The 14335-nt window shown below is 40.5% G+C and overlaps 2 protein-coding genes across 8 annotated transcripts in view; one reads left to right on the top strand and one right to left on the bottom strand.

Annotated features, from left to right (window-relative positions):
• Nucleotides 1–14335, top strand: part of DENND1A (DENN domain containing 1A) — a 492434-nt gene that overhangs the window by 21090 nt on the left and 457009 nt on the right. The window lies entirely within an intron of this gene.
• LOC116570478 (40S ribosomal protein S29-like) lies at nt 5031–5281 on the bottom strand. Its single transcript, XM_032307642.1, has one exon. It carries the CDS (start codon nt 5279–5281, stop codon nt 5117–5119), a length of 165 nt encoding a protein of 54 aa, XP_032163533.1. The 3' UTR covers nt 5031–5116.

Consider the following 14335-nt stretch of genomic DNA (forward strand, 5'->3'; position numbering starts at 1 on the left):
TTCACTAATTCACTTTGGTTGTATCTCTAATTTGTGTTGATTGTGACCTTTCTGCTCTTAGCCAACCGTTATTTTTTTCTTATTTTGAGAAATACTTTTTTCTTTTTCAGTTTTGCTTGATCATGTCATAGTTTTACTCTACTCATTTTCAATCTTTTATTTCTTTAAGCTTATTGAGCATTCCATGTCCTGTAACTCCTAATTCCAGTATCTGAAGTCTTCAAAAGTCCGATTCCGTCATCTTCTATTTCTCAGGTTCTTATTTATGGGCTTTGTTTCCCGGAGGGATGTAATTTTTGCCCACGAACTATTTCTTGGAACTGTGTGTGTAATATGTGTATGTTTAGGCTAAGGTTGAAGTGAATTTTTCCAGAGATGATTTACATATTTCTTGTTAGAGCTCTGTGGCTGCTTTCAGTTTGTGACCATTTCAACTTGCATTCCTGGGTTGAGGTTTTTGACCATTCAGTAGCAATCCCTTGTGAGGGCCAGGTTGTGGTTGAACTTGCAGGAAGATTGCCAAGTTTTGAGAGTAATTGTTTTCATTTTAGTTCCTGAGATGTGTGTGTATGTGGATGGGTTTCTATCTTGAGCACCTTTGTAGTCCCAGTTTAAATTAGGAGGGAGGAGCATATGTTATAATTTCTCTCTCAGGCTGGATGTTACTTTTGCCTTGTAATGCTTGAGCCCCATTTAATTGGGAGAATGAAATCTTGCATTGGGTGGTGTAAATAAATGCCTTCGAGGGGAAAGCTAGTTTTTGTGTTTTGCTTTTTACCCTGTTGGGTTCTTAGTTTCATTCAGTTCTTCATCTGAATCTTCCTTATTTGCTTCCAAGCTCGTCAGTGTATTTAGTTGAGAAGATAAAAACATCCATTATTTATAATTGTTCCAGTGGAGAATCAGAAGTATACTTAGCTTATCATATTGCCAGAAATGGAATTCACAGCTGCAGTTTTTCCAAGTTTCAACCCGAGTTAGTTACTATTCTTCAGACTTTATGTGAACACTTAGCACCTCTGTATTTTTATCAGGCCGTTTCCCCTGCTTCAAATCTCCTGTCCTCCCAACCCAGCCAAATCCTGTTCACTCTGCAAGGTTCACTTCAAGTTCTCCCTCTTCAAGAGAGGCATCGCAGAGTGTCCTTGCTCAGTAGTTTCCAGATGTTTGGAATTTTGCACCACTAAAATCTTAAAAACAAGGTTTGTGGAACCACAAAGAAATGATTATCGCCCATCATCATCATTTTTGAAAAGAAATTACATTTTTACAGCGAAGAGCAGGAAGAACATGTCAGATTAAGGGTGGTTTTAAAAACTACGTACTTTTATATGGAAAACACACTGCGCTGTCCCCTTGTTGTCCCCCTCATTTTGCTATTGACTGTCAAGGGCCTCACTGTAGACTGGCCACAGGTAATCAGACCCATGGCCTGCAGCCAGGAGGAGGTCTTCAACTTGCAAGCCCATAGCATTTTGTTTTACCAATGGTGTGGCACCTAGTCTTGTATTTCCTCATGGCAGCTCATGTCTTACTGTTTACCTTTACGTTTTATTATGTTTTATCTCCTTGACTAGACTGTAAGCTCCTTAAAAGCCATTATATGTGTGTATTTAGATTACTCATAAATATGTGTTGAATGAGTTAAATTTAGATGCCTCTGATGATAGTTGAAACCTAAAAATATTTATAGAGCACACATTTGAGTATATCACAGCTTTGAATGTTGTTTATTTCTTGAGGAAAAAGAAGTTTTAATATGAATCATGAGTCTCTTATTCATCTCCCTTCTCCTCAGGGAAATTCATTCAATTAACAAACTTACCGAGTGCTTGTTAAAAGCCAGGCCTTTTGTTAGAGGCTGAGGATACAAAGATGAAGTGAAACAAAGTTCCAGTCTAGTGGGTTCTATGTACATATAACTAGAAAGAATGGACTAGCTCCTGGGAAGCCGTACAGTAGAGCTTTGAAACAAGTCTTGTGACAATGTAGAGAGAGCAACTGTGTTTTGTGAGGGAGTCAGAGAGGCCTCCAGCAGGGAGGAGGCATTCTTTCATTTTGTCATTGATTCGGCACATATCTCCAGTGCCTACTATTTGCCAACCCCTGTTGTAGATGCATCTTGAGTGAGTACGATGCTTGGTGATAGAGCATGTTTTAGGAAGGAGATTGTGCTCAGGAACATACCTTATGAAGTCACAGCAGACCTGGGTTTGAGTTCATACACTGCTCTTTACTAGATATTTGCCGTTGGGGCAAGCTATTTAATTTCTTTAAGACTATTTTGTAAAATCCTCCAAGACTCCCTTACCTCACAGGATTGTCATGTAGATAAAAGGAGATGTGGTGTATAAAACGCTCTGCACAGTTCCCAGCCCTTCAATTAGCTCAACACATGGTAAATATACCTACAAGGCATAGGTGATTGAGGCCTGATGAGAAGGTCAATGTGACTGTCACGTGGGGACTCTATGTGTGTGTTGGTAGCTGGTCGTGGCAGAAGCTGAAGGGTCTAGGGAGGCTCAGTTGCAAACAACATTGCTTCTCATGCTAATTAGTATCTTTATTACTGAATGCATTTGGGAGTCTCAGAGATTCATGTTAGAGTTTTGTCTTCATTTTCTAAACTGTGTTGTGCCATGTAGAGCTTAGCATAGTAGTTAGGAACATGGACTTTGGAGCCAAAATGCCTGGGTTCTGGTCCCAGCTTCATTTCCTAAATGTGTGAGCTCAGACAAGTACTTGAACAGTCTGCACTTCGTTAGTTTCTTCACTGGTACACTGGGTAATAAACATAGCTGTCTTACATGTTTGTTTTGTTTGCAAACATGCTTTTAGAGTTTTATTTTCTTTTTCTTTCTTTCTTTTTTTTTTTTTAAGGTGTGGAACTCTGTGTCATAGGAGACTTATGTAAAATTTAGAGGTAAAACAGTAAAAGTAGGGGTGCCTCGGTGGCTCAGGTTGAGTCTGAGTCTTGGTTTCAGCTCAGATCATGAGCTCAGGTTCCCTGGATCAAACCCAGTGTGGGGCTCCCTGCTGGGTGGGGAGTGTGCATCCCTCCCCATGTTCCTTCCCCAGCTTGCTCCCTGCTCCTCCTCCCCCAACCCCCACCACATGCACCCTGGGGCATGGCTCACTCTCTCTCTCTCAAATAAATAAAGAAATCTTCAAAAAAACCCATAAAAGTAGATCTATGTGATGGATCTCTTTCATTCCCTTCCCTTTCCCCCAAGGCCTCTGATACATCTCTGGTCTACACTAAAAACCACTGCCTTAGAAAAGTGAATGTTGGGGCTCGTGGGTGGCTGAGTGAAGGATCCAACTCTTGATTTCCAATCAGGTGATGATCTCAGGGTTGTAAGAGTGAGCCCCACATCAGGCTCCCTGTGCAATGGGGAGTCAGTTGCTCTCCCTCTCCTTCTATTCCTCCCCTAAAGTAAATAAATAAATCTTTAAAAAAAAAGGGGGGGTCTTTCTCTTAAATATTTGTCTAATTGATAATCAGGACAAAGAACTTTTATAAGTTGGGAAATTAGCATTTGTAGTAGTCTACATCAGTGTATATATTTCAAGGTTTACTTATTTTAGAGTGTGTGCGTGTAGGGGCAGAGGAAGAGAGTCCTTCAAGTAGACTCCCTGCTGGGGTAGGAGCTGTTGTGGGGCTCCATCGCGTGACCCTTGACCCATAAGATCAGGACCTGAGCTGAAACCAAGAGTCAGAGGCTCAACCGACTGAGCCAACCAGGCACCCCTGAATCAATATTTTGATATAAATATCATGAGCCTTTGTATTAACAACTAAAATAGGACTTTGTATTTTGCAAAAAAAAAAAAAAAAAAAAGATTTTGCAAATCTCTTTGATTTAGAATGCTAGAGCTACAAGATGTCAGAACAGGAATAGATCTTTCTTAGTGATCTGCTCATAGAGGGAAAATTGGATCCTACAGAGGGAAGTCTTTAAAGCTATGCTACAGCCAGTCCCCACATGCTCATGTTTTAGACCTCCTGGCTCTCATTTCTTGCTCCAAGCTGCACAGCTAGTTCATTGCCAGAACCAGGGCAAGCAGATAGTTTTCACCATTCTAGGACTTCTGCTTCTTTCACCTCTTGCTGTTTTACAGTATGTATTCTTGGCTTTAATGTCGACTTTGCTCTGAAGCATTACTTGGTGAGTCTGTGGATCGTTTTTTGTTCCTCCGGTTGGTCTTGGAGTTCTCAGAGAGTAAGGGCCTGTGGACTTGGGCTCATTAGGTATTCCAAGATGCCTTTCCTTATATTGATAAGTTTAAGTGTCTGATTAATTACCATCTATCTGTAAATCTAGAAAAGAGGTAAACCATGAAAAATAATGATGTTCTAAATTAAAAATGGATATTATTTACCTCAGTGAGTAAGCAGACCTACCATCGCTGAAAATCATTAGGAAAATTAAAGTTGTTTTCCACTATGTTAATGCCCTTGATGTTAAGGAAATGGCAGACATTTGAATGGGTGTCCGTGACTGGTCACACAGAGCCTGCACACTCCCGACCACTTACTCAGGAGCTAATAAAGTACCGTATTTAGGCCTTTAAAGCACTCCCACAACCTTTAGGGTCTTCTAGTCTGTCAGGGACCATACAGACTCTTGCATTGGATTTTCTGTCTCCCTCTGTCTTTCAGTTTTAAGCATTGTTATTTAAGTGGGTCCTAAACCTCGCTGGCTATTCACCAGAATCACCTGGGGAACTTAAAAAAATTTGGGGGACTTCACTCTAGAACCTCTGAACTAGACTCTTGGGGACCCGGGAATCTATGTTTTCATAAAGTTTCCTCAGGTGGTTTTGTTGAAACAGTGGACGGACCTAAGTTCTAGAACAAGTGGTAAAGCTGATGCCAGCTCTGAGAGTCAGTTCTGGATTCTTACAGAGAGAATCTGACTCAACTTGTTTTTAATTCAGGTCCCTTTATGTTCTTAGGGAATATTCCTGTATTTTGCTTCCTAGTGGTGGATCAATTCATAGCAGTTTTTAAGCCGTGAAATATTTTTATTTTATGTACAGAGAGTTAGCATTAGGGTAGGTATCTTGGGTATCTTCAGTAGGTCTCTTGGATGACCCATTCAAGGAAGTTCACTTAATCCAACTTAATGAAGCCTGTATCCCTTGAGTACTGGTAGAAACACTGGCAGTACGTATTGAGGGTGTGTATCTGGATCAGACCATGTGGGTTTGAGCAGACGCAACAAGAACCCTGGCCACATTTCCTCAGATGGCTCCAGTAGAACTGCTGGTGACCCATCTTTCCCATCCCCATCAGATGCAAAAGGCACAAGGTATAATTGGTATTAATTCTTTCATTGTTTCTTAGAATCCTCCAGGGGAACCGTCTGCATCTAATGAGATGATCATTTGATTTATTTAGTTCACGTAGTTACCATTTATGATGCTCCTTATTTCTTGGTACAGGTCCTTATTTTCGTATTTCCGTTATTTCTTTCTGCCTGAAGGACTTCTAACATTTCTTGTAGTGCAGGTCTGCTGGTGATGAATTCTTTCAGCATCCGTAATGTCTGAAAAAAATCTTTATTTTGTCTTCACTTTTGAAATATTCTCTGGGAATAGAATTCAAGGTTGTCAGTTTCTTTCAGTACTTAAGAGATGCTGCTCTGCTGTTCACTCATTTGCCTAGTTTCTGACAAGAAATCTGTCATTCTAATCTTTGTTCCCGTGAATATAACATGTGTTTTTGTTCCGCTTTTAAGATTTTCTCTTTAATACTGATTTTGAGCAATTTGGTTATGATGTGCTTTAGATTTCTTCATGTTTCTTGTGCTTGAAGTTTGTTGAGATTTCTGGATTTGTGCATTTATTGTTTTCATCAAATTTAGAAAGTTTTTGATCATTATTTAGTTTTTCTGCCTCCTTCTGTCTTTGGGGATTCCAGTCACTGATATATTTAGGCAGTGTAAAGTTGTTCCATAGGTCAGTGATGCTTTGGGTTTCTTTGAATTTTTTCCCTTTGTATGTTTCATGTCTTCAAGTTCATTAATTTTTTTTTCAGTGTTTATTCTGTAGTTAACCTCATTTGGTAGATTTTTCATTGTCATTTTATCTCTAGAAATTCAGTTGGTTCTTTTTTGAATCTTGTCTCTTAATTTCGTAAACACTTGGAATATAGTTAGAACTACTATTTGAATGTCCTGTCTTCTAATTCTAACATCTGTGTAAGTTTCAGGTTGGTTTTTCTTGTTATGGGTTGTATTTTCCTAATTCTTTGCGTGTCTGGTAGTCTTTTTATTGACTGCCAAACACTGTGTATTTAATATTGTTGGGTGTGGGGTATTTTTGTGTTCCTACGAATATTCTTGGACTTCTGGCAGTGATCTGAGGCAATCGAAAGCTCTTCTCATTTGTTTTCCATCTCTCAAGAAATTGCTGTGCTTTGCTGCCTGACATCTTGAAAACCATTGTTTCATATATTTCACAAGTTGAGTATGAAAGAGTTCGATCCTCTGGGTTTTGATTTTAAGATTTGTTAGGTGGGACTAAAGCAGTACTCAGCCTAGGATTAATTATTCCCCATTGCTAAGGTAATACCCTGTTCTATCCAGTGCACTGTAAATACTATAAAGAACTTTAAAAAACAAAACAATTTCAAGTGAGATGTTGATCTGATGCCTCATAACTCCTGAATACTTCAGTGGGCTTTTCTGACAAATATAAAACCACAATCAAACATCAAAATCAGGAAATTAATGTTGATGCATTACTACATTTAAGCCTTAGATCCTATTCAAATTTCAGTAGTTCCTAGTAACATTTTTTTATTATAGCAAAAAGATCCAGTTCAGAATCATACATTGTGTGCAGTTGTCATGTCTCTTTGGTTTCCTTCAATCTGGAAGAGCTCTTTAGTCTTTCCTTGATTTCTATGACCTGACACTTTTAAAGATTACAGGCCAGATATTTTTTTAGATGACTCTCAATTTAAATTTGTCTGATTGTCCGATGTTTCTTAAGATTAGATCGTGGTGAAGCATCTTTGACAGAAATGTCCTGGAAATGATGCCGTTTTCCCATTGCATACTAACAATTTGTTTCATTACGTACGTTGATTACTTTAATGAGTTGATTAAGGTAGTTTTTTGCTAAACTTCTACACTAAAAAGTTACTCTTTTCCCTCTTGCAATTAGTAAGTATTTTGTGGGAAGGTACTTTGAAACCATGTAAATGGTCCATTTCTCATTCAGTTTTCAATTCTCTTATTTATATCAATGTGGACTCATGGTTTCCTGTTTTATTTGATGAGTTAATAATCTGTTAATGTCCTTATTGAGCTTGATGCTTAAATTTCCCCAGATCTGGCCAGTGGGAGTCTTTTCAAGCTGGTCTTTTGACAGTTCCTGTCATTCTTTGAGCACTTCTTTGCTTTCTGACACAATAAGATGTTCCAGCTCATTTTGTACTTTCTCTGCCCCAGCCCTGGAATCAGCTCTTTCCCCGAGGAGCTCTAGTTCCTGTTAGAGAAGAGTTGTATTAGGAACCCAATGTCTGGGTACTAGATATGCTCATTACTAGTGGAGGTTTTGCTGCTACTAGGCCCTGTAAGTAGACAGAGCCTGGAAATATGCGTATGTTTAAAAGTCAGGTTGCATTTATGTTTTATTTCCTTATCTATATATTTATTGAAAACCTTGAGTTCACACTAATACCTCCAATTCAAACCCAACTCTATAGCATTCATTCTAGTTTCTTGTTTACTTCATCTGTGAGAAAGCAGGCTCTCTGTACTGGTCTTGGGCCCCTTCATCCCTACCCTATATGGATGGTCTCCTCTTTCATCTTGTTTTCCTAGGATCATCATACCTACTCCTGTAGTTCAATGGACCCCTGCCCTCTCCACTGCCTTGTGGGTACCATGCTCAGACTCTGACTCTCCATCATGCCGAGCAAGCCTACCCCAAACCCATCTGGCCAAACTCTTCATACCGACCCAGGCTTCCACACTGTACTCTAGGGTGCCCTTGTGCTTGGACATGCTCCTCACCCTCTTGGCCTCTGACAGCCTTGTACCTCTGGGGGTCACTTTCTTCTCCCCACTCATGTTTCAGGCCTGGCCATCGTGTGTTTGGACACATTTCTCATTCCACTCAAGTTCTGGCTCCCCTTGCCCGGCTGCTCCCCCTGAATGAATGCCTTCCTTATCTACTTGGATCTGGGATTGTATTGCCAGGCCACCCCTTTGTATGGATATCCTCCTACCCTGCTCATGCTCTGACATCCCTTGGCAGGGACCTTGAGGGATACTTTCCTCAGCCTGCTCAGGCTCTGACAGTGCGCACTGGGCCATTGCCCACTTGAACATCTACCTTGCTTTGCCTAGGTAATAACTTTGGGACTCAATTGTTCAGAAAGAACGGAGGAAAAGTTAGGGAAGGGGAGGCTTTTAAATATTTTTTAAGCACAAAAATGTTAATGAAATAGACATGATCTTTGCAAATGTTATTAATATGGTTGAAGAGTCTATATTTTACACTGTAGCTCAGGAGAATTTGTTTAAACAGTATGGAGTATTGGGGCGCTCGGGTAGCTCAGTTGGTTAGGTCCCAACTCTTGATTTCACTCAGGTCGTGATCTCAGGGTCTTGCCTTCTTCGAGCCCTGCATCAGGCTGTGCTCAGTGGGTGAGTCAGAGACTCCCTCACCCTCTCCCACTGCCCCTCCACCTGTTCTCACAGGCACACATTCTTTTTTTCTCTCTCTCTGTCTCAAATAAATACATCTTAAAAAAAAAAATGTATGGAGTATTTCGCATTGCTGAGGGGTGTGCAGGCACTGTTTTTATTCTTGGAACTCAGCTAAATTTCTTCCATTAGCTTGCTTTACACAGGGTGGCACGAGAATCTTTCCTATATGAAAAGGTGAAACTTTGCAACTCCTCGCACAGCAGGATCTGTGTATCTTTATTAATCTGATCCTGAGAGCATTATTAGAAATGAAAAGTTAAGTGTAAAACCTTGAAATGACTTGTTTGTATAATTACACAACTAAGTTAATCATTTTCTAACAAGTCTTAACAATGACTGCATTCTTTTATGGAGGTGTTAACTTGTTATGGGTTAGAAAGCACCCTTTGATACAGCATTTTCAGCCTGGAAAAAACGGCTTTAATTTCAGAGTTCACTGGAACAAATGGAGACTTGTTGGAAATATTAACACTACCCTTTTGCTTGTTTGTCTGGCTTAAAGGAGTCAATGTTTAGTAGGTGATGTTCGCTAGCATGTGCTGAAGTGTATACAATTTTGAGTGACTTTGTTGTCAACTTAAGACAGTTTAACTGGTATGAAGTTTGAAATAAACTGCTCGCTCTCTGCTCCCTTAGTATGTAAATTTGTAACCAAAGAAACAGTGTGGTGAAGTCAGATCATTAGTCTATAGAGAATAGGTTGCTATTTTGCTTGATAGATATTATCTGGTTTGAAGATTTGATGGCTGTGAAATGAGTAAGGGGTCCTAACACGGTGTGTTTAAATCTGTAGCTCTCAAACACTTAAAGGGATGAGGGCCTAGCATTGTAGCATGGTTACCATATGCAGGGAAGATTCATTTTATGAGGAGTTAGTGTTATATTTTTCTCCTAATCTCGTAATATGTTGTAATTGAGGAAAAGTAGATCCTAATTGAAAGCTGATGATCCAGCGGAGTGATCAATAGCATGATACTCTAAAACAACAACAACAAAAAAACCCATTAAGCTTTCCTGCTGCCTGAATATTGTCAAAGCCTTTGTCTGTTTCATGACTTCAAGCTGAGTGTACTTAATCATTTTGAGAACATGGCCCTGAGCACTGAGCATGGCCCTTCCAGTGAATCACTGAGAATTGTGTTCAGAAGAGTGGTATTGAATAGAAATGCTCTCTTGGCTTATTTTCAGGCTTCATTCTCCCAGAAGCAAGAACTGAACAGACCTCCCTTCTTTCAAACACATTTTAGCTGTTTGTGTGTCATTTTTCTGTATTTAAGAGCCAAGGTTGTTGTCAGCAGGTGTGACTTATTGATACCTTTGACGCCAAAGGAAGAGATCTTTAAAGAGTAACAGTCATGTGTAAGCAGTGTGTATCCAGTAAATTACCTCTTGTCAGGGAGAAGCAGTTACTAGGAGCTGGAAACCACATGTCAGATGTTGGAGGAAGACTCATTCATCAGACACTTACTATGCCAGGTGTCAGACCAGGGCTATGAGAAGACTGTCGGTGCCCTCAAGAAGCTGCCAGTCTAGAGGGGAAGGTGGATATTTAATCAAAGGGACGTGGGTGGTTCTCCACTGGAATAAGTTGGGAGGGGGGAGCTTTAAACAAATACTGGTGCCTGGAGATTCTGATTTAGTTGTTCTGGGGGTGTGGCCTGGGCATTAGGATTTTTAAAAGCCCCTTGGGTAATTGTAATTGCGTCAGGGTTGAATGTGGTAAGAACAGCAAGAGTGGGGGAAGCACAGGGTGCCCTAAGAATGTAGAGGAGGGGTACTTAACCCTATCTGTGCTATGGCTACGTGGGATTGAGAAAGGCTTTCCAGAAAGGAGGGCGTGCCTGAGCTGAGGCTTGATGAATGAGATTGTCAAGTGCAAAAGACTGGAAAGACTGTTCCTTGCAGAAGCGCATCTGAATAATGTCACTAATGTCAAATGGTAAAGTGGTTAGAGCTGTTGGATGATTCTTGTTGATTCTGCTACTCCTTTGCTTTGACTTTGGCTAGTTTATCCTGAGTTTCAGTGTTGTCCTCTCTCTTTTTTTTTTTAATAGCCATTTAAAAAAAAGATTTTGTCAGAGAGAGCACAAGCAGGGGGAGCAGGAGGCAGAGGGAGAAGCCGGCTCCCTGCTGAGCAAGGAACCTGATTCGGGACTTGATCCCAGGACCCTGGGATCATGACCTGAGCTGAAGGCAGACACTTAACCGACTGAGCCATCCAGGTGTCCCAGGTCCTCCTCTTTAGATGGGGGTAAGCACACATAGGGTGGTTGAAGATGAACTGAGATAATGCATGTAAAGTGCTTAGCATTGTGCCTGGCACACGGAAGCAGTCCATAGTGGAAGTAGAACAGTAATGGTGTTCCTGGTGAACCAGAGCATGGTTTGTTGAGTGGGTTACAGCTAGTTCTGTACAGCTGGATGTTAGGGTACAGGACTGCAGGAGGTAAGGGTGGGTGGCAAAAACAAAAGTTGTTTGGCAGGTAGGCAGGGTTCCAGATCATTAAGGTATAGAGACGTAAGGCAATTAATAGTGGGATATGGTGGCAGTACCAGGACATTACCATGGTAATATGTTAAGCTATATCATGAAGTGTTCTGGGAAAACTTGGGTCCATATTGGAAAATTGGCTCTGAATATGGTATTCTCAGCATCATTACGTGTACTGAATTAGCAGTGAGTGTTAATAGGACAGAAATAGGTTTTTCGGTTCCTTTAGCCAAGTAGTTAAAAATATTGAGCATCTTGAGAGGAGTAATGGAGGAAATAAGCAGTCTCAAGGTAGTCTCAGGGACTTTCTGGAAATTGTTAGTCTTCATTGTTTATAGGCTTAATGAAAATATTAAGAGTCTCTTGGCCATTTGCATTTAGAAGAGGCACTTTTAAATTTATTTTTTGATTCGCAAAGAAATAGAAAATGCTTCCATCTGCATTGGGTTCACTGGCCCTTAAAATAACTTATGTATATTTGTTGGTATGTTACATAACTTGTCATAACATTAGTCACCACCTCTTCCATAAGGCAACATGTAAGTGATCATGGATAAGCATGACTATAACTTATAATTATAGTCCAATTTGTTCTTAGTGTTTTAGTCAGCTTTTTTGCCTTTTTTTTTTTTTTTAAGTAATTGTCCTAATCTTCAGCTCCATGTAATAGAACTCTGGCAGGTATTTGAACTGAGCGAAAAACTTAGGTAGTTTTAAAATTATTATTTTATTTATTTATTTTAAAAAGATTTTATTTATTTATTTGACAGGGAGGTAGAGAGAGCACAAGTAGGCAGAGTGCTGCAGGCAGAGGGATGGAGAAGCAGGCTCTCTGCTGAGCGGAGAGCCTGATGCAGGGCTCGATCCCAGGACCCTTGGGATCATGACCTGAGCCCAAGGCAGCTGCGCAACCAATTGAGCCACCCAGGTGCCCCAGGTAGTTTTATTCTTCTCATTAGAAGAATGAGGCAGTAACTAAGGATAGCGATAGAAGAGGAATAAGCTTCTGTCCTACAAATGCTGTTTTTCTTTGAAATCTGTTTTATTGCAAAAGCTCTGTTGATAGATTATTAAGTATACCTTAAGTTTGTTTTGTGTACTAAATTATTTGGAGGAAGAATTGCATTTAACTTGATCAGTGTTCTTTTTTTTTTTTTTTAAATTTTATTTATTTATTTGGCAGAGAGAGAGAGATCACAAGTAGGCAGAGAGGCAGGCAGAGAGAGAGAAGGAGGCTCCCTGCTGAGCAGAGGGCCCAATGCAAGGCTCTATCCCAGGACCCTGAGATCATGACTTGAGCCAAAGGCAGAGGCTTTAACCCACTGAGCCACCCAGGCGCCCCTCAGTGGTTCATTCTTGAAGTGTGATCACTAGTGCAGCTGCATCAGTATTACCTGTTAGTAGACAAGTATTTGGCTACAAGTTAGAAATGCTAATTCTTGGGCTTTCCCTGCCTCCTTCCCCCCAGACTTTGAAGTAGGGCTGAAATCTCTCTTTTCACATGCTGAAATTTGAGAATCGTGGGAGTCTATAATCACTCCTATCATTTATTGAAATCTTTCAGACCCTAGGAAAGGCTGGTCTGTACTTCCTTTATTCCTTCTTTTCTGCTCAGTATTTGATTCTGATTGTGTCCCAGGCACTGTTTAGGTACCTGGGAAGCACTAGTGGGTATGATTGACAAAATCCTTCTCCTGCAAGTTTACATTCATAGGAGGGAGATTGACAATGACCAAGATTGTGATGGGTATGCTGTGGAAAATTAAAATGAGATGGCAGAGAGTGTATTGGGGAAGGTCTTTCTGAGTTGAAATAGAAGCTGGGTTTTGAATGACAGGAAGGGCTACCTTTATGAAGATGGATGCAAAGGTCTGTTATATAGGAAAGAATTTGGTGTGTTTAAGGAGCTGAAGGAAGGCCAGTGTGCCTCGAGTGCAGTGAGCAAGGGGAAAAAGGTATGAAATGAAGTTGGAGAGAGAGGGAGAGGCCAGATCATGTAGACCTTGTAAAGACTTTTCCCCCTCATCCTCAGTTTTTTGTGTTTTTTTCTTTTTTTTTTTTTAATTGTAAAATACATGTGAAATTTACAATCTGAACCATTTTTGGCGGTATACAGTTCAGGGGTACTAAGGTGTGCCCTCTGTGGTACAGCCATGCCCGTCATCCATCTCTAGAACCAAGACTTTGACTTTGGGTGATGGGGGACATGTCAGGGAGGTTTTAGGTAAAGGACTGACCTAAACTGACCTTTCCAATAAAAAGATGACTGACCAGAGTTGAAATCTGATCAAAGGAGGGCAAGAGAGGAAGCAGCAAGATCAGTCAGGAGAGTGTTGCAGTCGTCAAGGTGAGGTTGTGATCTGGCAAGGACCGTAGGGTTGGGGATGCTGAGAAGCGTTCAGATTCTGGATGTATTTTGATGAACAAATCGACAGAATCTACTGATTTTGACATGTAAATGATTGTGGCATATATATTAAAGAGGGGTCAAAGATGATACCAAGTTGTTGTTGTTTTTTTAATCTAAATAATTGGTGGAATTCAAGGGACGCAGGTTTGAGGAAGAAAAGTGCCGTTTGCTAAATTAGAAATGCTTCTTCAATACCCAAGCAGGGATGTTGAGTAGGCAGTTGGATAAGGGAATCTGGAGTTGGGGAAGAAGTCAGGTTGGAGACATGATTTTGGGGCTTGTCAGCATTTGCATGGTAATTAAAGCCATCAGGCTGAATGAGATCATCTAAGTAATGAGTGGGGAGAGGGAGAGGTCCAGGACTAAATTTGAGGGTAGGAGAGGTTACATGAGAACGATTTAACAAAGGGAGCAGCCAGTAAGGTAGGAAGAGAACGAACAGAGAACGATGTTCTGCAATACAGAAGAAAGTGTTTCAAGGGAAGGAAAAGTCTGTCAATTGTGTCAAATGCTGCTGAGATATTGAGTAAGACGAGCCCTGAGAATTGGCCATTTTATTTATTTATTTATTTATTTATATTGTGTTATGTTAGTCACCATTCAGTGCATCATTAGTGTTTGATGTAGTGTTTCATGATTCACTATTTGTGTATAACATCCAGTGCTCCATGCAATTTGGGCCTTCCTTAATACCCATTACTAGGC

Source organism: Mustela erminea, chromosome 12 (assembly GCF_009829155.1).
Source record: "Mustela erminea isolate mMusErm1 chromosome 12, mMusErm1.Pri, whole genome shotgun sequence".
NCBI classification, from domain to species: Eukaryota; Metazoa; Chordata; class Mammalia; order Carnivora; family Mustelidae; genus Mustela; species Mustela erminea.